At 44.4% G+C, this 24,743-nt stretch overlaps 1 protein-coding gene and 1 pseudogene across 5 annotated transcripts; one reads left to right on the plus strand and one right to left on the minus strand.

Moving 5' to 3' along the window:
- Positions 1-5,143, plus strand: part of LOC139421833 (proprotein convertase subtilisin/kexin type 6-like) — a 31,011-nt pseudogene extending 25,868 nt beyond the window's left edge.
- Positions 5,144-8,344: 3,201 nt separating this feature from the next.
- On the minus strand, positions 8,345-24,460 carry LOC139422790 (protein prune homolog 2-like). 5 transcript variants are annotated; one of them, XM_071174141.1, is made up of 11 exons: positions 24,374-24,460; positions 20,749-20,824; positions 20,197-20,406; positions 19,782-19,958; positions 19,294-19,396; positions 18,463-18,594; positions 15,788-15,874; positions 9,333-9,431; positions 9,200-9,238; positions 8,691-8,738; positions 8,345-8,464 (listed from the first exon to the last, which is right to left on the minus strand). In XM_071174141.1, the coding sequence occupies exons 2-11, from the start codon at positions 20,801-20,803 to the stop codon at positions 8,434-8,436; spliced, it is 981 nt and encodes a 326-aa protein (XP_071030242.1). In that variant the 5' UTR covers positions 20,804-20,824; positions 24,374-24,460; the 3' UTR covers positions 8,345-8,433. The 5 variants fall into 5 exon arrangements, with proteins under 5 accessions (XP_071030242.1, XP_071030245.1, XP_071030244.1 ...); XM_071174144.1 differs by having other exon boundaries at positions 8,687-8,738; positions 24,374-24,444; XM_071174143.1 differs by having other exon boundaries at positions 24,135-24,377.
- Between the last annotated feature and the right edge of the window lie 283 nt (positions 24,461-24,743).

Consider the following 24,743-nt stretch of genomic DNA (forward strand, 5'->3'; position numbering starts at 1 on the left):
ATTGATTGATCGCATTTATACCACTAACAAAATTATATTTTACTGTAACAGACTAATTTGTGTAATCTGTCTACCTACCTGCCTGCCTGTCTGTCTGTCTGTCTATTTGTTTCCCTCAGATTCAACATGGACCGCTGACTGCGCTGTAACTCCTCCTACTACATCACTGATGGAGTCTGCAAACGACTAGTGTGGAGAAGGTGACAGACAGAGCCAGAATGTTATAATTTTTTCTGCATAACGTATGAACATGAAAAAGAAAAGCATTTCTGTCCCCATAGAGAATCGTAATTCCCCTTTTCACATCTTTCTGTGTTGCTCTCTCTCTCTATCTCTGTATGTCTGTCTCTGTATGTCTGTCTGTCCCCCCCCCCCCGCCCTTCCCCCCCACACACACACACCTCTCTCTCTCTTGAAGGTGAGGTGGAGGATCCAGATTGGGATGACTGTTTGGCCTGTGAGGAGGGCTGTAAGAAGTACTGTGTAAGTTAGTCTATCCCATGTAAACCTTTCCTGAACTCCTATCTAACAGTTTGAGCACGGTTGTTGAGGGCCATGGGGAGAGAAGTAGGATGAGAGGATATCTGAGCGTGTTCCTCAGATAACCCCAGGCATTGCCTATCCTGCACTGACAGCTTTTACAAGTAAATAGGAATGGAAATGTTACAAAAGATGTTCTTAATCTTAAAGCTGGAATCTGTAACGGTGAAACTGTCACCTCCATTTGCGATATTACAGCAACCAAGAAGTTACTTCGAACAACAAACAGTTTTATTTTTTCACTCCCTGCTGCTGTTATCTTGGACCAGGTGTCTCTTGAAAAGTATATATCAATTTTAAACTAACCTTGATAAATAAATCTTGAATAAAAAGTATAATTGCACGCACAATAAAAGAGAAGATAGTGTACAGCTATCGGCCTCTTCTCTGTTTCAGCAACAAAACAAAAACAATAACAGTGGTGCTGTTTCCCTTTATGTGTATTTAATGTTAATGAAACTCCCCTTATATTATCAAATGTGACCCCAACTCTTAATTAATGTGTGATATGTAAAGCTATGGGTAAGTGTGGAAGATGACACAAACCAACCTCTCCCATTCCAAGATGGCTACTACAAGAACTGCCCAGCGAAGACATACAGCATAGAGGAGGAGATGACCTGTGTGCCGTGTGATGAGAAGTGTATTCGCTGTGACGAACACGAATGCTACTGGTGTCAGACCGACCTCTTCTTATCAGAGTGTGCGTGTGTGTGTGTACTATTGTGTGTGTGTGTTCTTGAATGTTTTAAGGTATGCTCTGTTCCACCCAGAGGGGAAGTGTGTGCCAGAGCATCCAGACAGTTTCTACGGAGATGAGGACACCCAGGAGTGTGAGGAGTGTCAATCTGACTGTGTGACGTGTAACGACCCAACATTAACAATTGTGTGTTGTGTGAGGAGGGGAAGAGTCTGGAGGAAGGGGAGTGTGAGGAGGAGAGGAGCCTGGAGGAAGGGGAGTGTGAGGAGGGGAGGAGCCTGGAGGAAGGGGAGTGTGAGGAGGGGAGGAGCCTGGAGGAATTTCATAAATGTATTTCATTACACAGGCTATTGTTAGATGATTGCTAATGACTTGGCAGTCTTGACTTTACCCTGCAAGAGAGTTTGTCACATTGATGATGTACCTTGCTGCAGCGAAGGCATTTTGTAACAGCAACTTTTTAATCCCACCGACTGTGGTTGTAGGCTATGATTATAATGAGAATCATTCGTTGGTACTTTGTGATCTTTCCCCTGCAGGGGAAGGAGAGTGTGAGGCCTGCCATGCTTCATTTGACTCATGTTCAGGAGAGGAGGAGAACCAGTGTAAAACCTGTGTAAATGGTCTGTCATACCATAGTTCTGCCTGTCAATTTGTCAGTGTGTGTAGTGTCAGACTGTGTGTGTAGTGTTTGTTTCCTGTGAGGTCAGCTTAACCCTGTGAAAATAAAAAGATAAGCACATCTCACTAGTTCAGTTGCAGTCCTCTGACTGCATTAAGGCATTCCATTCTTTCTGACTGTGGCAGTGTGTGTTCTGACCGTATCCTCCCTGTGCTCCTCTCAGGGCGGTTCCTGTCGGCAGAGCAGGTGTGTGTGTTGAAGTGTCCAGCGGGCTCGTTTGCCAGCAGGCTGAGCTGTGTGTGTGTGCAGTGTGTGGACACGCAGCGCTGCTCCTGCTGTCAGGTGGTACGCAAGGCCCCGCTCTACCTGCAGGATGGACAGTGTGTTCGTCAATACCAGAAGTTAGAATCAATGATGTATAGTATATAAACCCTGGAATGCTGATGCTATGTATTGGCCATTGAGAGGCTTTGAAGCCTTCTGTCAGCCATATTGGTACTCTCCAGACGAAGCAGTCCTATATAGGAATTAATGGAATTTTACAGTATTTCACTTAAATATTTCATGACCAAAGGTAATGAGGTTAAGAATTAATTAAATTAAGGAGAGGACCAGAATTGAATGCAACCACTAACTAGTTACCTTGAATGTACAGTAGCTCCCTAGCAACTCACCAAGCACCAGCTGATACCAACCTCCACGCCTGTTTGCAATGCTTTAACTAGTTGCCTTTAAAGCAGCTCCTCAACAAACATCATCTGCAAATCATTGCTAATCAGCCTCCCCACCTGTCCTCACTTTCCTTAATCACCTGTCACCCTACTTAAGCCTAATCAAACTAACATTCCTCCTCTTTGTTCTGCAATGTCGCGTTGCACAGCTCTGTGCATGACCAGCCTTATCAAGAGTCGCCGCATAACAAGTTAATTGTAATGTTTTGTTGCAGCTCACATCTGCTCCCATCAGGCTAGCTCCCTAAGCTCTACTCTGTTCGTCTCTCAACCTCGCTTGTGGTGTTTCATTCTTTAGAGTTTTATTTAGTTTTCAATTGCTGTCTTCAGTCTCTGTATATCCATTGTTCTTCTCATATCACGGTAGCCCCACCTCTGCCGGCCAGCTCTGCGACTTATTTCCAATCGTGCTCTCCTTAGGGAATTCCCCGACTATCCACTGCCCTACGCACTAGCGCATCTCCCGGCCACATGCAAGCCGCGTGGCCCGCTCCTTGGTGGACCTGTGAGGCCGTGCTGCCAATCATCGCTTCTGAGTCCCAGCTATTCAACCATCAGTACAATAATTCATTTTGTAATACAATACATCCATTTCCATTCACATTAAGGGTAATTAATAAAAGCTGCTTGGCACTCTTCATTATGCCATTAATTAGTTTGTCCAGGGTCATGTGTGATGCACTTCATGTGACAGGCCACACAGTATCATATTGTATACTTATTTTTTTAATGGTGTCCGTCCAGCCATGATTGTTCTCACTCGTTATTTTGGTCTCTTGTGCCCCTTTACTTCCACTAAACTACTTCTCCCTCTCTCCGGTTGGATGGCTATGGCTGCCCCTCCTGCCGGGACTACAACCACCTCCACCCATGTTGCCTACCGAATGATGACACCACTCAGCCGAGAGCCACCATGACATCCCCTGATACATCTGCTGCATATTCATTCCAACACCACCAACTCCGCCTCAGCCTCAGATAAGGCCTCAGACTTCAACCCAGGCCCCCAAACCATTTTCGGATGTGGCTTCTCTCCCAGCCTCCGATTACGACTTGGCATCCGACACAGCCTAAGTCCTTGCAGCTACAGCTCCCCCTGGTGGCCCAGCAGGCCAGCTTTCTCACTCCCCCATTTCTAATTCCTGACACAGCTACACGTTCCTCTCCCCTGTCTTTTTATTTATATTTTTTAATTTCCCCTTTATTTAACCAAGTTCTCATTTACAACTGCGACCTGATGACCGACCTGCGACCTCTCACTGCCCCGGTCTCCATGCCGGCAGTGAACTACCTGCATCCAACAGCTGCTCTGGCCCCCCAGCTCCCTTTCCTCTTGCTACTATTTTTCTCTGGTCCCACTGGACCTGTGACTGTTGCTCAGGCAGTGGCTCACTTACCCTCTGCCAGCGATGGCCTATCTCTCAGCATACTGCTTCCTCTACTCCCCTCTGATGCTCTGTCTCTGCTGGCCATTGCCTGCTCTAGCCTCTTGACTACATCTTCACAGCCTCTGGCTCCTTTTGGGTCTCACTGGCCCTGTGACCGTTGCTCCGGCAGTGGCTCACCCACTATCTGCTAGTGTTGACCTCTCTTTCCCTCCTTGTCTCGCTGACTCCTGGCTACCTTGCCGATCTTCACAGCCTCTGCCCCCTCCTCCCACTCTCACTGTCCCTCTGCACTGTCTCCCCTCTCTGCCAGGAATGACCTCTCACTTCCCCACCTACTCAGTCAGTTATGTGCTCACTGCCACCACAGCGGTCCGGTCCCTGGCCCTCCTAGTCGCGAACCTGTCCCAGTTCAGTGAAACGACCGTCTCGCTGTTCCAGTCTTCACTGCTGGCCGCTCTGGCCTCCCGGCTACATAGCCTGCACCATCACAGCCTCTTGCAGCGCTCTCCCTCTCAGGTCCAGCTGGCGCCGTGTCCACGGCTACAGCAGCGGCTCATCCCCTGTCTGCCAGTGACGACACTCTCTTCCCCCACAGGGATCACTAGCCCGGTGAGTGCTGCAGCGGCTCACCCCCTCTTTCTGCCAGTGAGGTCCTCTTCACACCTCGAGCTGGCCTGTGACAGCTGCTCCCATGTTGACACAATCTCCCTCTCCACCAATGACTACCTCAAACTTTGCCACTTGTCCTGTGACCGCCACCCCTGCAGTGCCTCACCTTCTCAGCCAGCGATATGTGCCTGCTCCCCCCCTCCTGTGGCTTGGCTCCTGCTCCCCCCCCCCTCCTGTGGCTTGGCCCCTGCTCCCCCTCCCCTCCTGTGGCTTGGCCCCTGCTCCCCCCCTCCCCTCCTGTGGCTTGGCCCCTGCTCCCCCCCCCCCCCCCCCCCCCCTCCTGTGGCTTGGCCCCTGCTCCCCCCCCCCCTCCTGTGGCTTGGCTCCTGCTCCCCCCCTCCTGTGGCTTGGCTCCTGCTCCCCCCCCCCTCCTGTGGCTTGGCCCCTGCTCCCCCTCCCCTCCTGTGGCTTGGCCCCTGCTCCCCCCCCTCCCCTCCTGTGGCTTGGCCCCTGCTCCCCCCCCCCCTCCTGTGGCTTTCTTTCAGTTCAGTGAGCTGATTGCTTTGATGTTTTCACTGCTGGCCCCAGCCCCGCCCTCTGGCTCACCATTTCCTCTACTTGGGACTCCAAGCCAAACTCTACATTCCACCCTCTGGATCTTTCATCTGCTGCCCTTGGATTCGTTTATCTGGTCCATGCTCATTCCTGACATCATTCCATTTCCTCATACATATTCTAAACCCATTTCAATGTCTGGTTCTTAAACTCATCAACATGTATTTGTCATTGTAGTGGGTACTGTAACATTACTATTCTAAAGAAATGCATGTTTTATTTGTATGTTTAGCTCACATAATTTTAATTTAAAGTAGGCATTAAGGTGTACCAAAACATTTCTGAAGGTCCCCAAGAACCCAGTGCCCTCCATTCTTAAATTTGACGTTTGGAACCACCAAGACACTTCCTAGAGCTGGCCGCTAGGGGCCCGACTAGGCATACCCCTTAGAGCAGACCAGGGTTTAAACACTATTTCAAATGGCTTGATTGAGCGTGCCTGGTGCAATAGAAGCAGTAGAAAAACAAATTGAAATCTATGTCACAATGCTTTGTAAACAGGTTTAGACTAACAGGGAAATGCTTCCTTACGGGCCCTTCCTAACAATGCAGAGGCCCAGTCGGTGTAATTCACATTTGGCTGGATGGGCCGGGTTAAAGATGTTAAATACATGGATCAGGATGGAACGATCTACATGAAGTTCAGGTACGGGCTGCCAGGGGATAATGACGAGAGCTATACATTTTGCTGAAGGGTGATGTAGCTTTAGCAGGATTTATCTCTTTCTGCCTCATCGCTCACGCTCTCTCGTTGAATCGCTCTTTCTCTCAGAGCTTGCAGCCATCTTATTTGTCCTTGTTTGATATAAAACACAAAGATATTTCATGTTGAGGTGTTTTAATAAATGCTATTCATACACAAAATTGTGTAGGTTGTCAAATACCTGTTATTTTTAACATTTAGGGGAAAAGTATATTCTTTGACCTTTAGGTTTATTTTGTCTGACTTTAACCATGGCCCCTGAAATACAGTATCATGCCAGTGAAATCAGTTTCAAAATATTATTCCTCTTTTGCAATAGTGGGAGTGTTTAAGTTTAATACTTTAAATCAGTTATGGTTTTGCAACTTGTCTTTGTATACTTAATTTGCTTTCATGGAAATGTTTTTTTGTTCTTCAAATAACATTGACAACATTTTGTTGTGATACAAGCCATGTGTCACTATCATTGTTATTTAACTAGGTAAGTCAAGAAAACATTCTTATTTACAATGACAGCCTACTGGGGAACAGTGGGTTAACTGCCTTGTTCAGGGGCAGAACGACATATATTTTTTTTTACCTTGTCTGCTTAGGGACTCGATCTAGTAACCTTTCGTTTACTGGCTCAACGCTCTAAACACTAGGCTACCTGCCAACCTGTATGCAGTTGGCAGGTAGAATAGACAATCAGGGAGGAGCTACCTGGACTAATACAATAAGAAACGCTAAGGGCTGGATTCAATCTGTATCGTGGAAGATCTGTGTTAAAATGTAAAGGTAATTTTAGATTGAGCCGACATATTCAGGTTTACTGTGAATGCAGTCTCCGCAAACGCAGGAACATTGCCTTTTAAATTTCAATCACAAATTTTCCCACAATACTTCTGCGATACACATTAAATCCAGCCCTTAATATCACCCTGGTGGTGTGATAGGAAGGTAAATGACCTTCAAGTATGGCTAATAAGGATGCAAATTCATCACTGGCCATTTAATTCACAAATGAATACAACTGACATTGGCATAGATGGCACGTGAGGAAAAACACAGAATTGCTCAGCGTAAAACAATTTATTGATTTCGTGTTCCATCATATTACACACACTGTTGAAGGCCATCATTCTGAGGAAACATGCATTGACACACACGCATACACCCACACGTGGGATGCGAAATTGTGCTTTACAGAGACCCATGCTGCTCTCTCTGTCCCACTCTGAGGTCATATCCTGTTTGGTGCAGCAAGAGCCCTAGACGGTGAATATGTAGTCTGACGGAAACACACAGACACAACACACACACACACACGGCACGCTCGACTTATAGGACAGGTATCTGAAAGGACATGCTCTCACAATTTACTGACAGCTTGTTTTCACACATTACCACATGGTTACACACAGAAATATATTTCTATGGTTACACACGGCATCCTCTGTATTTCAGATTAATTCAACGTGAAAACATCTAGAGATTTTAGTGGTAAAACACTTTTATCAAGATCCAGAGTAATAAGATCAACAACAAAAAAGATTGAGACATGTAACTTGGTCATTTTCTAAGGGGACTAGGTTTTATCATGCCATCGATATGTCAGATTGATTTTGACATACCATCGTTGATGTGCTGTTGTCTCAAGGACATAATGACTTGTCTAAATCCCAGATGGACTAACATTAAAGGTAGACTCGGCGATGTGATTTAGATGCAGAAAGTCAACAGCATAGTGGGTCAATTTCCGCAAGAACTAAGAGCAATGAAGCATGAAACTCAAACTTCCCTGCTGTTTTGGTCCTGTGGCTGTGGCTACCATGCTGTGGACACCGTGAAGCGTGCACCTGCACAGATACTGTGAAAGTCAAGTCTTACATCTCGCTCCTTTCAATATCTGCAGTGCTGCTCGTGGCCACATCAGTCCACTGAGTCTACCTTTAAAGGATGAGACATTATTGCTTCACTGCTGCTCATGCATTATTACCAAATTACAACATTAACTTCGATGCTAAGAATGGAAGTATGTACTGTACTGTGAGAGACCATTTGTTATTCTGTCCTTAACAAACTATCATGTATGTGGATTTACAGTGTCAAGCATCTTAGTACTGATCCTGGGCAACCCACTTGTGTGCAAATTCTGTTACAACCCAGCACACACACCTGATTATTCAACTAATCATCAAGACCTTGGTGTGCTATCAGGTGTTAGTGCTGGGAAGAAACAAAACAGTGCACCCCCGTGGGTCCCAAAGACCAGGATTAAGAAACCCCTGGTGCTAATCTAAAGTCTGTCAATGGTGTTGTAGATTAATGTTATGGTGATGTTATAGGATACTGTGTCTGAGTGCTAACAGGGATTATGGACTGTTTTCATAGTCGTCTCCGTGTCTGACAAACACACAGGAATAGTACATCAGTCTTACTGTTTCTAGTGTACGAAACATTCAGGAGTTCTAAAACAATGTGAAATTCCATTTTGAAGCGAAGCCACAACCATCCATTTCCAGTGGTGTTGAACACCACTTTGTCTAGGAGCTGTTCGTGTTGGTTTTATCGGCTCTGCAGAGGAAGAGAAGCCAATGAAACACGCAGTAATGTTAGAGGTAGCATCCCAAATAGCAAACTATTCCCTAATATAGTGCACTGCTTTTGACCAGGGCCCTAAAGGGAATAGGGTGCCATTTTGGGACGCAGCCTTAGTGTTTATATGAAAGACAGACAAGCCAGACAAGGCCATCTCTCTTCAGACTGCACTTAAACAAGTAGCTTTAGTGGTCTTACTGACTCTGGTCTCCCAGACGTCGGCTCAGGTCCCTGGAGGAAGCTGCTCACGCTGCCGAAGAAAAAGGAAAACAAGTCAGAAGGGATTCTGGGGTGCAGTGGTAAATATATTAAGGGCTACAATCAATGATATTCCTTGTGGGGGAGGCTGAACCAAATATAGTCAAACGAGTATGTTTCTCATTGGAATTCTACAGCTCTTTCTCAGACTCATCTCATTCACCATCTTTGATATATCACCATAATTAATCATCAATAAGCCATAGATTATGGTAATACATGGAAGACAAATACCTTGCGGGATACATTTATCACATTTCCATATTACAACAGTGTATGAAAGTAGTCAGAACAAACACACAAGGGAGAAGGCTGAACCAACCTAGAAGCCTTTCTGATCTTAAACAGGATCATGTGATAGATGGGAGTCTAGTTAAGAGAGAACAGACATGAGGGGGTACATAGTTTCTGTTTCTACAGCCGTAATAATAAGGGAAGGGAGTCAATGCTTACGTCGAGCTCAGCGCCGCTTCCTTCAGCTCCTCGTCAAGGCTAAGGGGTGAGAGTTGACAACGGAAGATAGTCAGTTACAGTGAAGAGGAGGAGAGGAGAAGAAGGGAGAGAGAGATGTGTAGACTGGGCTCACCTAATGATGCACTCTGGGATGTGGACATACTCCATGGGGATGAGTTCCTGCAGCTCAGCCAGGCTGTTCACGTACTTTATCTTATTGCTGAACTTGGTGCTGTGACAAAACACACAAACACACTCCTGCTATCTTTATCTACCAGATTATTTTATTTGAAAAGAGAAATGTACACTGAGTGTACAAAACATTAGGAACACCTTACTAATTGAGTTGCACCCCCTTTTGTCATCAAAACAGCCTCAATTTATCTGGTCATGGACTCTACAAGATGTCAAAAGTGTTCCATAGGGATGCTGGCCCATGTTGAACGCAATGCTTCCCACAGTTGTGTCAAGTTGGCTGGATGTCCTTTGGGTGGCGGACCATTGATACACACAGGAAACTGTTAAGGGGGAAAAACCCAGCAGCGTTGCAGTTCTTGACACAAGCCAGTGCACCTGGCACCTACGACCATACCCCATTCAAAGGCACTAACATATGTTGTCTTGCCCGTTCACCCTCTGACTGGCACACATACACAATCCATGTCTCAATTGTCTCAAGGCATAAAAATCCTTCTTTAACCTGTCTACCGCCCCTTCATCTACACTGATTTAAAGTGACATCAACAAGGGATCATAGCATTCACCTGTTCAGGCTATGTCATGTAAGAGTATGTGTTTTGTACATTTAGTGTATACCATGCTTTCATGAAGTATTCACACACTTGACATTCTCCACATTTCATTGTGTTACAGCCAGAATTTTAAAATGGATTAAATTGAGATATTTTGTCACTGGCCTACACAAAATACCCCATAATGTCAAAGTGGAATTATGTTGTTTGAATTTTTTTAAACAAATTAATTAAATATGAAAAGCTGAAATGTCTTGAGTCAAGTATTCAACCCCTTTGTTATGGCAAGCCTAAATAAGTTCAGGAGTAAACATTTGCTTGACATGTCACATAATAGTTTGCATAGACTCACTTTGTGTACAATATTAGTTTTTAACATGATTTTTGAATTACTTCCTCATCTCTGTAACCCACACATACAATTAACTGTAAGGTCCCTTAGTTGAGCATTGAATTTCAAACACAGATTCAACCACAAAGGCCAGTTAGGTTTTCCAATGTCTCGCCGCAAAGAAGTCACCTATTGGTAGATGGGTAAAAAAAAAGCAGACATTGAATATCCCTTTGAGCATGGTGAAGTTATTAATTACAATTTGGTTGGTGTATCAATGCACCCAGTCAATACAAAGATACAGGAAACCACTAAAGTAATACTGCAAAACATTTGGCAAAGAAATTCACTTTTTGCCCTGAATACAAAGTGCCATGTTTGGAGCAAATCCAATACAACACATGACTGAGTACTACTCTCCATATTTTCAAGCACAGTGGTTGTTGCATCATGTTATGGGTATGCTTTTAAAAATTATTTTCTTATTTCACCTTTATTTAACCAGGTAGGCCAGTTGAGAACAAGTTCTCATTTTCAACTGTGACCTGGCCAAAATAAAGCAAAGCATTGCGACACAAACACAGAGTTACACATGGGATTAACAAACGTACAGTCAATAACACAATAGAAAAGTCTATATACAGTGTGTGCAAATGTAGTAAGATTCGGGAGGTAAGGCAATAAATAGGCCATGGTGGCGAAATAATAACAATTTAGCAATTAAACACTGGAGTGATAGATGTGCAGAAGATGAATGTGCAAGTAGAGATACTGGGGTGCAAAAGAGAAAAAAATAAATAACAATATAAGGATGAGGTAGCTGGGTGGGCTATTTACAGATGGGCTGTGTACAGGTGCAATGATCGGTTTGCTGCTCTGACAGCTGATGCTTAAAGCTAGTGAGGGAGATATAAGAATCCAGCTTCAGTGATATTTGCAATTCGTTCCAGTCGTTGGCAGCAGAGAACTGGAAGGAAAGGCGGCCAAAGCAGGAGTTGGCTTTGGGGATGACCAGTGAAATATACCTGCTGGAGCGCGTGCTACGGGTGGGTGCTGCTATGGTGACCAGTGAGCTGAGATAAAGCAGGGCTATACCTAGCAAAGGCTTATAGATGACCTGGAGCCAGTAGGTTTGGCAACGAATATGAAGCGAGGGCCAGCCAACAAGAGCATACAGGTCGTATATGGGGCTTTGGTAACAAAACAGATGTCACTGTGATAGACTGCATCCAATTAGCTGAGTAGAGTGTTGGAGGCTATTTTGTAAATGACATCGCCAAAGTCAAGGATCGGTAGGATAGTCAGTTTCACGAGGGTATGTTTGGCAGCATGAGTGAAGGAAGCTTTGTTGCGAAATAGGAAGCTGATTCTTGATTTCATTTTGGATTGGAGATGCTTAATGTGAGTCTGGAAGGAGAGTTTACGGTCTAACCAGACACCTAGGTATTTGTAGATGTTACATATTCTAAGTCAGAACCGTCCAGAGTAGTGATGCTAGACGGGCGAGAGGGTGAGGGCAGTGATCGGTTGAAGAGCATGCATTTAGTTTTACTTGCATTTAAGAGCAGTTGGAGGCCACGGAAGGAGTGTTGTATGGCATTGAAACTTGTCTGGAGGTTTGTTAACACAGTGTCCAAAGAAGGGCCAGAAGTATACAGAATGGTGTCGTCTGCGTAGAGGTGGATCAGAGAATCACCAGCAGCAAGAGAGACATCACTGATGTATACAGAGAAAAGAGTCGGCCCGGGAATTGAACCTTGTAGAGACTGCAAGAGGTCCGGACAACAGGCCCTCTGATTTGAGAAACCAAGCCTGTTGAGTCTGCCGATAAGAATGCGGTGATTGACAGAGTCGAAAGCCTTGGCCAGGTCGATGAAGATGGCTGCACAGTATTGTCTTTTATCAATGGCGGTTATGATATCGTTTAGGACCTTGAGTGTGGCTGAGGTGCACCCGTGACCAGCTCGGAAACCAGATTCCATAGCGGAGAAGGTACGGTGGGATTCGAAATGGTCGGTAATCTGTTTGTTTACTTAGCTTTCGAAGACTTTAGAAAGGCAGGGTAGGATAGATCATCCCCACCGCGGCCACTTTCCAATCTTTAAGGATCTCAGACGATATGAAATAGAGGTTGAACAGGTTAGTAATAGGGGTTGAAACAATTGCGGTAGATAATTTAAGAAAGAGGTGGTCCAGATTGACTAGCCCAGCTGATTTGTAGGGGTCCAGATTTTGCAGCTCTTTCAGAACATCAGCTATCTGGATTTGTGTGAAGGAGAAATGGGGAGGCTTGTGCAAGTTTCTGTGGGGGGTGCAGAGCAATTGACCTGGGTAAGGGTAGCCAGATGGAAAGCACGGCTTATTGAAATTCTCGATTATCATAGATTTATCGGTGGTGACAGTGTTTCCTAGCATGAGTGCAGTGGGCAGATAGGAGGAGGTGCTCTTATTCTCCATGGACTTTACAGTGTCCAAAAACGTTTTGGAGTTTATGCTACAGGATGCAAATTTCTATTTGAAAAATCTAGCCCTTGCTTTCCTACCTGCCTGTGTATATTGGTTCCTAACTTCCCTGAAAAGTTGCATATCACGGGGGCTATTCAATGCTAATACAGTACGCCACAGGATGTTTTTGTGCTGATCAAGGGCAGTCAAGTCTGGAGCGAACCAAGGGCTATATCTGTTCTTAGTTCTACATTTTTGAATGGGACATGCTTATTTAAGATGGTGAGGAAAACACTTTTAAAGAATAACCAGGCATCCTCTACTGACGGAATGAGGTCAATTTTCTTCCAGGATACACAGGCCAGGTCGATTAGAAAGGCCTGCTCGCTGAATTGTTAAAGAGAGCGTTTGACAGTGATGAAGGGTGGTCTTTTGACTATGGAACCATTACGGATGCAGGCAATGAGGCAGTGGTCGCTGGGATCCTGGTTGAAGACAGCAGAGGTGTATTTAGAGGGCAGGTTGGTCAGGATGATATGTATGAGGGTGCCCGTGTTTACGGATTTGGGGTTGCACCTGGTAGGTTCCATGATAGTTTGTGTGAGATTGAGGGCATCTAGCTTAGATTGTAGGACGGCCGGGGTGTTAAGCATATCCCAGTTTAGGTCACCTAATAGTACAAACTCTTAAGATAAATGGGGAGCAATTAATTCACATATAGTGTCCAGGGCACAGCTGGGGGCTGAGGGGGGCCTATAACAAGCGCCAACAGTGGAGACTTATTTCTGGAAAGGTGGATTTTTAAAAGTAGAAGCTCGAATTGTTTGGGCATAGACCTGGATAGCATGCCAGAACTCTGCAGGCTATCTCTGCAGTAGATTGCATATCCACCCCATTTGGCTGTTCTATCTTGGTGGAAAATGTTGTAGTTGGGGATGGAAATTTCAGAATTTTTGGTGGCCTTCCTAAGCCAGGATTCAGACACGGCTAGGACATCAGGGTTGGCTGAGTGTGCTAAAGCAGTGAATAAAACAAACTTAGGGAGAAGGCTTCTGATGTTAACATGCATGAAACCAAGGCTTTTATGTTTACAGAAGTCAACAAATGATAGCGCCTGGGGAATAGGAGTGGAACTGGGGGCTACAGGGCCTGGGTTAACCTCTACATCACCAGAGGAACAGAGGAGGAGTAGGATAAGGGTACGGCTAAAGGCTATAAGAACTGGTCGTCTAGCGCGTTGGGGACAGAGAATAAAAGGAGCAGATTTCTAGGCGTGGAAGAATAGATTCAAGGCATAATGTACAGTATGTATGTTAGGATGTGAGTACAGTGGAGATAAACCTAGGCGTTGAGTGACAATGAGAGAGGTTTTGTCTCTGGAGGCACCAGTTAAGCCAGGTAAGATTTTTTTGTGTGTGTGGGACAAAAGAGCTATATAAGGCATTTTGAGCCGGACTGCGGGCTCTACTGTGAAATAAAACAATAAGAAATAGCCAAGACAGCAGTAGACTAGACATATTGACATTAGAAAGCGGCATAAAGCAATCACAGGTGTTGATCAGGAGAGCTAAGACAACAACGAGTAAATAGTGATGAATGGGCAGAGCAGGTCAGTTAGGTACATACAGGACCTGAGTTCGAGGCTGGGGCTGACAGGTAAACAAATGAGGTACCGTGTTATTGAAGCAGTCCAGGGGGCATCAGCTGTGTAGCCGAATGATCATAGGGTCAAAAGAGCAGCAATAGGTGAGTCAGGGTGAGGTTCGCTAGTCACTACTACGCTAGGCGAGCAGGGGACACAGCGTTCAGAAAAGCTAGTGGGCCGGGGCTAGTAGATGGTTCTTTGGCGACATCGTAACAGAATAGCCTGTTGAGACCACATCGGGCGATCACGTCGGCAGTCCATTCGTGATGGATTGGAGGGGCTCCGTGTCAACAATAAAGGGACCAGGCCAATTGGCAAAGAAGGTATTGTAGCCCTAGAATTAGCTGGTCGAGCAGGCCTAGCTCGAGGCTAGCTCAAGGCTAGCTGCTGCTGCTTCAGGACAGAGGCGTTAGCTAACAATAGCCACTTGTTTGCAGCTAGCTAGCTGCGATGATCCGGTGTAATGATCCAGAGCGGCAGGAATCCGGTGATATGGTAGAGAGTAACAGTCTGATATGCTCTTTGTTGATATCGCGCTGTGCAGACTGGCAGGTGTTGTCCGAGCTAAAGCTGGCTGATGACCGGGAAAAAGGTGAAGACTGCTAGCCGTGGCTAACAAAGACTAGTAGCTAGTTAGCTGGCTAGCTCCCGATGGAAGTTCCAGGTATAAGAAATAAAAATAGCAGATCTGTACTACATTGGATGAGGTGGGTTGCAGGAAAGTATATTTAGGTCGTAGATAGAAAGTGAGATTAAGATATATACGAAAAAGACCGGCTATTTAAACGGGATAAGACATGGGATTAGACAAAGACATGGATGCTTGTGATTGTTCAGGATAAAAATAAACGTAATGGAGCGAATCCATGAGGAAAACCTTCCACCAGACACTGGGAGATGAATTCACCTTTCAGCAGGTCAATAACTAAAACACAAGGCCAAATCTACACGGGAGGTTTTTACCTAGAAGACAGTGAATGTTCCTGAGTGTCCTGGTTACAGTTTTGACTTAAAACTGTTTGAAAATCTATGGTAAGACCTGAAAATGGTTATCTAGCAATGATCAACAACCAATTTGACAGAGCTTGAAGAATTGTAAAAAATAATAATGGGCAAATGTTGCACAATCTATGTGTGGAAAGCTCTTAGAGACATCCTGAAAGACTCACAACCATAATCACTGTCAAAAGTGATTTAATATATCAAGATATTCTAGTTTTCCTTTTCTTTTTTTCTTTTTTTCCCTCTTTTTTTTTTTTTTACAAATGTTAGACTTTTCTTGTACTTTGACATTAGAGTATTTTGTGTAGCTTGTTGACCAAAAAAAATGACAAATCAGTTTTACTACCACTTTGTCACAACAAAACGTCATGGGGTGTGAATCATTTCTGAAGGCACTGTCTACATGTGTTTACCTTATGAAGGGCCTGGTGATGGCTAGGATGGTCCGTATAAACCAGGACGGGTGGACAATGATGAAGGATTTCAAATTCTTCCTGAGCCTGTAACCAAACATTCATAAAAATTATCATATTGAGTGTTTGTGTGTGGTGGCATGATACAATGTTATTACTGTTGAACACATGGGGTAATACAGTTGAAGTCTAAATTTACATACACCTTAGCCAAATACATTTAAACTCAGTTTTTCACAATTCCTGACATTTAATCCTAGTAATAATTCCCTGTCTTAGGTCAGTTAGGTCACCACTTCATTTTAAGAATGTGAAATGTCAGAATAATAGTAGATATATTTATTTATTTCAGCTTTTATTTCTTTCATCACATTCCCAGTGGGTCAGAAGTTTACATACACTCAATTAGTATTTGATAGCATTGGCTTCAAATTGTTTAACTTGGGTCAAACGTTTCAGGTAGCCTTCCACAAGTTTCCCACTGTCACACCCACACTTTTTATTGTCTAGGGGTTTTGTATGTTTATGGGGCTGTTTCCTTTCTAGGTATATTGTATGTTTATGGTTGCCTGGATTGGTTCTCAATTAGAGGCAGCTGTCTATCGTTGTCTCTGATTGGGAACCATATTTAGGCAGCCATATTCTGTGGGTACTTTGTGGTTGATTGTTTCCGTGTCTGTGTTTGTTCACCACACAGTACTGTTTGGGTTTCGGTTGTTCACGGTTTGTTTATTGTTTTGTAGTGTTCAGGTTATTTCATTAAAAACAACTATGGACAATTACCACGCTGCATATTGGTCTGATCCCTGCTACACCTCCTCTTCAGACGAAGAGGAGGAAATCAGCCGTGACAGAATTACCCACCAAAACAGGACCAAGCAGCGTGGTGACAGGCAGCGGCAGGAGGAGCAGCGCAATCAGGACTATTGGACTTGGGAGGAGATACTGGACGGAAAAGGACCCTGGGCACAGCCAGGGGAATATCGCCGCCCCAAAGCGGAGCTGGAGGCAGCGAAGGTGGAGAGGCGCTGGTATGAGGAGGCAGCACGGCGGTGCGGATGGAAGCCCAAGAGTCAGCCCCAAAAACTTCTTAGGGGGGGCACACAGGGAGTATGGCGAAGCCAGGTAGGAGGCCTGCGCCAACTTCCTGTGCTTACCAGAGAGCGAGAGGGACCGGGCAGACACCGTGTTATGCTGTGGAGCCGAAGAGGAGGAAATCAGCCGTGACACCCACAATATGTTGGGTGAATTTTGGCCCATTCCTCCTGAAAGAGCTGGTGTAACTGAGTTAGGTTTGTAGGCCACCTTGCTCACACACGCTTTTTCAGTTCTGCCCACACATTTTCTATAGGATTGAGGTCAGGGCTTTGTGATGGCCACTCAAATACCTTGACTTGTCCTTAAGCCATTTTGTCATAACTTTGGAAGTATGCTTGGGGTCATTGTCCATTTGGAAGACCCATTTGCGACCAAGCTTTAACTTCCTGACTGATGTCTTGAGATGTTGCTTCAGTATGTCCACATAATTTTCCACCCTCATGATGCCATCTATTTTGTGAAGTGCACCATCTATTTTGTGAAGTAGGGACTACTGCAGCAAAGCACTCCCACAACATGATGCTGCCACCCCCGTGCTTCACGGTTGGGATGGTGTTCTTCGGCTTGCAAGCCTTCCCCTTTTTCCTCCAAATATAACGATGGTCATTATAGCCAAACAGTTCTATTTTTGTTTGATCAGACCAGAGGACATTTCTCTAAAAAGTACAATCTTTGTCCCCATGTGCAGTTGCAAACCGTAGTCTGGCTTTTTTATGGTGGTTTTGGAGCAGTGGCTCTTCCTTGCTGAGCGGCGTTTCAGGTTATGTCGAAACAGGACACGTTTTACTGTGGATATATACTTTTGCCTGTTTCCTCCAGCATCTTCAGAAGGTCATTTGTTGTTGTTCTGGGGTTTGATTTGCACTTTTTGCACCAAAGTATGTCTATCTCTACGAGATAGAACGCGTCTCCTTCCTGAGCGGTATGACAGCTGCGCAGTCCCATGGTGTTTATACTTGCGTACTATTGTTTGTACAGATGAACGTGTACCTTCAGGCATTTGGAAATTGCTCCCAAGGATCAAACAGACTTGTGGAGGTCTACAATGTTTTTTCTGAGGTATTGGCTGATTTCTTTTGATTCACCCCTGATGTCAAGAAAAGAGGCACTGAGTTTGAAGGTAGACCTTGAAATACATCCACAGGTTCACCTCCAATTGACTCAAATTATGTCAATTAGCCTATCAGAAGCTTCTAAAGCCATTAAATCATTTTCTGGAATTTTCCAAGCTGATTAAAGGCACAGTCAATTTAGTGTATGTAAACTTCTGACCCACTGGAATTGTGATACAGTGAATTATAAGTGAAATAATCTGTCTGAAACAATTGTTGGAAAAATGAATTGTGTCATGCACAAAGTAGATGTCGTAACCAACTTGCCAAAACTATAGTTTGTTAACAAGACATTTTTGGAGTGGTTGAAAAACTAGTTTTAATGACTTCCGACTTCAACTGTTAATCCTATCACATTTTATCCTGTGGTCCTGACTCTATCCCCTTGCACTTTTTCATACTACAAATATAATTAATCCATCCATCACCTCATCCATGAATCAAACATTGTAAAAAGTAATCTACCTCCTGTCAATCATCTGGTAGCACTTCTTGAGCCAGCCCATTCCAGGCATCCTCCTGTGGGGCGTGGCTCCGTTCAAATAGACAATCATATAGTCCTCTGCCACCATCAGCTCCAACGTGCTGATCACATACCTGCCGGCAGGGCAAACAGCAGGGCAAGTACACATCAAACTACTATCACTGACTTCGCTGATAACTACTTTATTGAGGGAAAATGTACTTACTACCACTGTGATATGAGTTTGCCTCACCTAGCTATCTTAAAATGAATGCACTAATTGTAAGTCGCTGTGGATAAGAGCATCTGATAAATGACAATGTAAAATGTAAATCAATCTAATCACTAGATTCTAGTGTATGATTTAAAACATGTCCAAAGAGTAGAGAAACATCTGATTCCAAGAACACAGGATGAGATGTTACTATCCTTTGTGCAAGCACTGAAATGAAGAACAAGAGAGGAGTATGACAGTGAACGATTGGAAGGTACATGCAGAATATTTACAACATTGCTCTTCAAGTTATTTTTCTTGGAAATAAAGACAGACAAGAACTTAACCATAAAACGCAATTAGTTATCAGTATATCCATCAAAACATCTACAAATAATGTGTGTATTGTTAGGTCACAGGTCTACGTTTCGAACCAGGGATAGGGTCGGGAAACATTCCGATCCAAACAAGATCTGAGTAATAGCTTGCTTGACATTTGAAGGTAATTTCAGATTGAGCTGAAATATTCAGCATTTATAGTGAATGTGATCTCCGCGTGCATCACCTTTATAAGGTGCCTAAGTCAGTACTAATGAGATTGAGGATAGGTGCAACTTACAGGAAGAGGTTCTCCATGACTTCATGGTAGTCCTCACTGTCACTGTCTGGGAGGAAACACGCTGCAAACACTATTATGGCGTTCACTCCGTTTCCATAGTACCCTGATGAAGGGAAAACAACACTTCAAAATAAATATTAAAATATTGCCCACACTACAACAGTTTACAAGAGTACCCTGTCTCAGAGGCTAGATCGTGGGTTGGGTCTGGGTTGGGTTGGGTGGGGTAGGGTAGGGTGTTGTTGGGTGAGGTGTTTGGCTGTTTCGTTTCTCAGTTTGTTTGTATTTCTCTCTGTCAACTGCCATCGATCGGTATGTCAGTGTATGTCTGAATATTAATTTTTTTACCAGTAATTAAGTTCCATTACATTCCATGAAATTAAAATCTGTTTTGTATGGGAGACCCCATCAAGAGAAAGGAGGTCAAATTAGGTATATAAAAAAAGAAGGTAAAAAAACACCAAACAACAATCAGAACTTTCCTGTACCTCCATGGGATATAACTCTCTGGTAGGGCTCGATGATCTTCATGTTGATGCGGTGTTCCTGCTCTCCGATGACCACAGCCCTCCACAGCTTCGCATCCTGACGCTCCTCCGCTGCACTGCACGTAGGAATCGGCTCGCACGGCTCTTTTGATGTGTTGCGATTGGCTGTCGGGGGTTCTGGTTTGGGGAAAAAAACAGAAACACAGCTAGTAGAAAACACAGACATACTATAAATCCAACAACAAACATTTTATTACAGATAAATTAGGTATACGGAATAACATTTTCATTTTCATTGATACAGCTTCCCAAGTGGTGAAATATCTTGTTTGGTATATTAGTCTGTCTGAAATGGACCTATACTGTAAAGTTTACTTAAGAGTGCCATTCGGGACGTAATCCTAGACTGACTCACCCTCCCAGTCCAGCTCATTGTCGGTGTAGTCCAGATAGTCTGTGTCGTCAGGCGTATCCAGGTCGTCCACGTTAATGTCCAGGTCATCGGGTGTCTCTAGGGCGTCGTCTTCACTCTGGTCCAGTGAAAGGCTGATACGCGGGGCAGAGAGCTTCTTCCTTTGGGAGGGGCCACCCGGCGTGCCCTGCAGGGGCAGCGAGTTGGGAGGGGCTACAGGGAGAGAGGGGGAAGAGTCACTGTACATATTAGAATTATCCATCTGTCTCTCTTCATCACTCCTTATCTCTTGTGGAGTCGTGTGTTATGGCATTTTGTCTGGTTGATTTCTGTGCAAAAGAACATTTGGACTTTTAAATGATATAGCAGTAAATGTGCATTAGGAATGAGTTAATGTGTCTGTATGAGTAACTAGCCTCATCATGCTGCTGTATGTAACTGTGAGAGTGTGCCTAATTAAGTAAACTGACAGCTCAGTCCTGCAGGTAGCCAAAGAGTAATGATGGAATAATAACCTATCACACACAGAGTTGCCAGTGTCTAACTGAGGCTCACCTGGTCTGCCCTCGGCCACCTCTGAGCTCATCTTACTGTGAGATGCCAGGTCCATGCCCTCATCACCCAGTGGGACCTGAAGAGGACACAGAGACCAATGACATACTGAATACAGACTCAATAAAGAGTGTGTGTGTGCGTGCGTGCGTGCGTGCGCATGTGTGAGTTTGTCCATGTCAGAGAAGGCTGGTGGGAGGAGCTAACTCCTCTGGTTCAACTGTGTGTGTGTGTGTGTGTGTGTGTGTGTGTGTGTGTGTGTGTGTGTGTGTGTGTGTGTCGTTATCTAAACAACAGGGCTTTCATTTCTTGCACCACAAAGAGAGAATAGATTTTTCACTTCAACAGACCGGTTGGTTACAAGGTCCCAAACCCTCTACTGTGGTCCTTCAACCTCTACATTGCTGGGGAGAATCATCATCCATCATCCAAAATAGTCCCTATACTAAGACATCAAACATAGACACAGACACATGCATACACAGACACACACAATAACATATGCACTATACACACACGTACACATTGATTTTTCTACTGTAGATATGTGGTAGTGGTGGAGTATGGGCCTGAGGGCACACAGTGTGTTGTAAAATCTGTGAATGTATATGGGGACTGCCTTGGCAGCAGCTAATGGGGATCCATAATAAATACAAATACTAAGACATCATCCACAATAGTCCCTATGCTAAGAAATCATCAACAATAGTCCCTATCCTAAGACATCATCCACAATAGTTCCTATACTAAGACATCATCCACAATAGTCCCTATCCTAAGACATCATCCACAATAGTGCCTATCCTAAGACACCATCCACAATAGTCCCTATCCTAAGACATCATCCACAATAGTCCCTATCCTAAGACATCATCCACAATAGTCCCTATCCTAAGACATCATCCACAATAGTCCCTATCCTAAGACATCATCCACAATAGTCCCTATACTAAGACATCATCCACAATAGTCCCTATCCTAAGACATCATCCACAATAGTGCCTATCCTAAGACATCATCCACAATAGTCCCTATCCTAAGACATCATCCACAATAGTCCCTATCCTAAGACATCATCCACAATAGTCCCTATACTAAGACATCATCCACAATAGTCCCTATCCTAAGACATCATCCACAATAGTGCCTATCCTAAGACATCATCCACAATAGTCCCTATCCTAAGACATCATCCACAATAGTCCCTATCCTAAGACATCATCCACAATAGTCCCTATACTAAGACATCATCCACAATAGTCCCTATACTAAGACTATTGATACTGCGTACCAGTGAGAGCTTGACTGTGTTTTGTGTTTGCTCAGTTGGCAATACTGTAGTACACACAGTCACATCTCCTACAGGCACACTGTCTTAAAGGATTGTGTCTCTATCATTGCTGCTGGGATGATTTGAATTTACCCCACTAGAGGCGAGAGGAGGAAGAGGGGGAGAGGGAGAAAAGGGGGAGAGGGAGAAGAGGGAGAGTGGATGAGGGTCAGAAAAGGAAGGGGAGTAGAGTGGAGGAAGAGGAGTGGGAGGGAGAGGGAGAGGGAGTAGAGGGGAAGAGGAAGAAGAGGGGGAGAGTGGAGGAAGAGGGGAGAGGGAGATTAGGGAGGGGAGTGGAGGAAACGGGGGAGAGGGGGGGTGGGAGGGGAGTAGAAAAGAGGAATGGGAGTGGAGGAAGAGGGGGAGAGGGAGATGAGGGAGGGGTGGGAGGGGAGTAGAAAACAGGAATGGGAGTGGAGGAAGAGGGGGAGAAGGAGATGGGGGGAGTGGAGGAAGACGGGGAGTGGGGGGAGGGAGAAGAGGGAAGGGAGAGGAAAAAGAGAGGGATAAGAGGGAGGGGAGTAGCGAAAGAGAGGGAGAAGAGGAGAGAAAGAGAGGGAGAAGAGGAGAGGAGGAAGAGGGGAGAGGGAGAGGGAGAAGAGGGGGGAGTGGGAGGGGGGTTGGGGTAAAGGTCGTCAGATCTCTCCTTCTCTGTGAATCATCCATCCGTTTCTTGCAGGAGGAGGCGGAGAGAGGGATGGGGAGGTAGGGTAAAGCTGTTACATCATCAGCAGCCCATTCTCCTCCCGTTCTCTTCTCTTCCCTCTCTCCTCTTTTCAGTCTCTCTGCTGATTAAAATGTCCACACGCTCACTCGAGCACAGATTAGGCACAGATGCAAATGAACCAACCTTCACGTGCACTCACGCACATGAAAATACTGAACTGATCCTAGTTTCTCTTCCAGACGGGAGAAGAAAAATCTGATTGCATTGGCAAATGCAACAAACAAAAAACATGCTGATTAGAATAGCTGAATTCCGAACAGAAAAGATGAATTACATACTGCTGATTCACACACACACATACACACAGACAAACACACATATGGTCGGTATAGCAAGACCAGCATCAGCTGCTTTGCTCCATGGACGGCGATGAACCGCCTAATACACACACCGCAGCACAGCAACACAGTGCTGATGACAGCAGCCCCTCCCTCTCTCTCCCTCTCTTCCTGTCTCTAGAAAATAAATACATCTCTCTTCTCCCTTTTTCTTTATTCTGCATCACATTTAACCCATCCACTCACCACTACTGGGGCACAGGAATCTCTGTCCTTCTCTGTCTCAGAGCATGGATTTCAGCTGTATCTCCCTTTTTGTCTTTATTTTCCTCCCAGGCTCTTGGTAGAGATGCTCAACTTACAAACTGCTCACAGCTTCCACCATTTTGTGGTCACATGACCCAGGCTGGCACCAAATAAAGGCAATACCCTGCTTCTCCAGTTGTGCGTGCGTGTGTGTGTTATTATTAGAGGCCAACTGAGAGGAGTTGTAAGCTCGACTGCGCAGCTAAAAGAGGTTTTTATTATACCTCAGGGCTAAAAGAGAAACAATGAGTTGAAAGGAAACAGTATAATTAAAATGAATCCCTTGCTTTCACTATTTAAGACAATCGATGTATTTTAGAAGCCACTCCATGTTATTTGATTAATCTAAATAAATCGATCAGAAAATATTGTAAATACGTAGCAATGCTTTATGATGAGCATTAAACTGTATAATTACCACCTTTACTAATGTTCTAATTTTACGACCATTTGCTAGTTCCACCCACTATAAATGTTCAGTTATAACTACATCATGTCTGGTCACCTTAAATTGCTTCAGTGTCTCCTAAATAAACACACCTACCTACAGTCTCATTCATCTCCCATTTTTCTCCATGTACAGTATCTGCCTTATTGTCTTCATTATAATATATATATATATATATATATATATATATATATATATATATATATATATATATATATATATATATAATACACTATCTAAGGATAACAAGCACTTGATATTTCAATCAAACAATAGAAAATAAATACAGCATCTCCTCACCTAATGCAATCAAAAATATAAAAATATAAAAAAACAGGAAGATCGAACAATAACCAGTGTCTCCTACTACACAATAGAGATGTGGAACTTTAAAATATGAGCAGGGATTTCAAGTATACAGTAAATAGTTGCAAACACTGGTTGTTAAACGACAAAACTTAATTCTACATAGTTGGAAGACTTTTCCTCTGAGGAGATCCTCTTTGGACGGGCGCATGTTTGTTTGTTTAGTCACTCACCTCTGTTCTTGGTCTCGGTCTCACCAGTTAAACAGGAAGAGATAGGAGTCTGAAAGTACAGCACACATGACTGCTGCCTGTTTGGTACAAAGGTCGTTGCCACGATGTCCTGCCACCGTCATACCTGTGTGTGTGTGTGTGTGTGTGTGTGTGTGTGTGTGTGTGTGTGTGTGTGTGTGCATGTACGTGTGTGTGTGTGTGTGTGTGTGTGTGTGTGTGTGTGTGTGTGTGTGTGTGTGTGCGCGCGCGTGTGTATCTGCCATTGTGCCCTTGATCAAGGCACTTAGCCCCCCACATAGAACTGCACTGTTAGTCACGTTGTCAACATGTGGTCAACCCTCCATCTGGAGAGCTCCTGGGTGTGCAGGCT

The sequence above is a fragment of the Oncorhynchus clarkii genome, chromosome 12, assembly GCF_045791955.1.
Source record: "Oncorhynchus clarkii lewisi isolate Uvic-CL-2024 chromosome 12, UVic_Ocla_1.0, whole genome shotgun sequence".
In the NCBI taxonomy this organism is placed as follows: Eukaryota; Metazoa; Chordata; class Actinopteri; order Salmoniformes; family Salmonidae; genus Oncorhynchus; species Oncorhynchus clarkii.

Bases quoted from the DNA above. Each gene is read 5' to 3' on its own strand.
- LOC139422790 (XM_071174141.1), bottom strand. From the start codon at position 20,803: ATGGACCTGGCATCTCACAGTAAGATGAGCTCAGAGGTGGCCGAGGGC. The intron at 19,959-20,196 runs GTGAGTCAGTCT...TCCCCAAACCAG, and splicing joins CAATGAGCTGGACTGGGAGG to AACCCCCGACAGCCAATCGC. The intron at 19,397-19,781 runs GTACAGGAAAGT...TCCCTTCATCAG, and splicing joins GAGAGTTATATCCCATGGAG to GGTACTATGGAAACGGAGTG.